The sequence below is a fragment of the Varanus komodoensis genome, unplaced genomic scaffold, assembly GCF_004798865.1.
Source record: "Varanus komodoensis strain SLA01 unplaced genomic scaffold, ASM479886v1 scaffold2, whole genome shotgun sequence".
In the NCBI taxonomy this organism is placed as follows: Eukaryota; Metazoa; Chordata; class Lepidosauria; order Squamata; family Varanidae; genus Varanus; species Varanus komodoensis.
The window spans coordinates 621,608-622,724 of record NW_025335568.1 but is presented as its reverse complement, the minus strand read 5'-3'; the positions used below and the strand labels follow the sequence as shown (position 1 = coordinate 622,724).

The following is a 1,117-nucleotide window of genomic DNA, read 5'->3' as shown; positions in this document are numbered from 1 at the left end:
GGGGGAAAGCGGAGCCTGGAGGCCGGCCGCTCTGCCGCCCCCCCGAAGGCTGCGGCGCGGACGGAGCGACGTCGGGCGGGCGGCTCCCGGGTCGCTGTGGCTGCGGCGGCTCCGAAGAGCAGCGGCCGGCTCGCTTCCTCCCTGCGAGCCGTTGAACCCTCGGCGGCGGGCGGTCCGAAGCTCGCGGGGCCCTCGGACAAGCCGTGAGCCCCCCGGCGCGGTCGTCACCGGCTGCTGCTCGCTCGCTCGCTCGCTCGGAGTGCCGAGGCGGAAGCGAAGGGGCCGCGGTGCCTCCGGACGGGCCGCGCACGAGCCCGCGCAGTGCAGGGAGGGGCCGCTCGGCCGTGCCCCCGTCGGCGCCCGCGGCTTGGGATCCTCGCCCTCGCTTCCCTTCGCGTCCTCACGGCCATCCTGTTGTCTCCTGCCGAAGCAGCACTTAGACTGGCGGCTCCTCGGGGCAGCAACCTACCTGCTCACCTCCACCCCACTCTCCCGGCCCTTTCCGTTCCGGCGTTGCAGGGTGGCCGGGCGCGCTCCAGCGAGGAGGGCGCAGAGGAGTGCACCGCGGTCGGACGCATGCCAAGCGGGGAGGAAAGCCCGCCTCGACGTGCCACTGGGGGGGACCGTGGAGGGGGCTCCAGCGGGAGACTGAACGGCCCCCGCCCCGGATCTGGGGTGCTGTGCTCTGGAGGGCATGACAGAGTCCGCTGCTGAGGAGCCCCGGTTTGCACGCACGGTTCTGTTTGCTGGTGGCATATGTACACCCCACAAAACCCGGAGCTCTCTAGAAGGTTCGTGAGAACGGAAGCTGTAAAAAAGAGCGTGGCGAAATCGTTATGCGGAGCCTTAGCCATCCAAAAACAAAGTGAAACACAGTCACCCTTTAAAATGATGGCAAGGGTTTCTAAAGCAACAAAACCAAAGAGAGCAATCGCCTGGCCGGGCACGGTTTCCTCATATCGCAGCCGGGGGCCTTTCTGGTAGAAGCCCCCCCCCCCCGCGGGCCCTGCCCCTGCCCAGCCCGCTCTGCCTGGTCACAGGGATGAGGGTGGTGAGGAGCCTGTACCAGGAGACCTGCCTGGAGGGCACTGGGGTGAGCAGGTGGCAGCTGAGGGGG

The 1,117-nt window shown here is 68.8% G+C and overlaps 1 protein-coding gene across 1 annotated transcript in view; it reads right to left on the bottom strand.

The window, feature by feature from the left end:
• The window catches only part of LOC123022592 (homeobox protein notochord-like), a 7,742-nt gene extending 7,164 nt beyond the window's left edge, over positions 1–578 (bottom strand). The window contains exon 1 of the mRNA XM_044428431.1: positions 478–578. Coding sequence (XP_044284366.1) covers positions 478–578 — 101 coding nt within the window. The remainder of the gene's footprint in view (positions 1–477) is intronic.
• Positions 579–1,117: the final 539 nt, after the last annotated feature.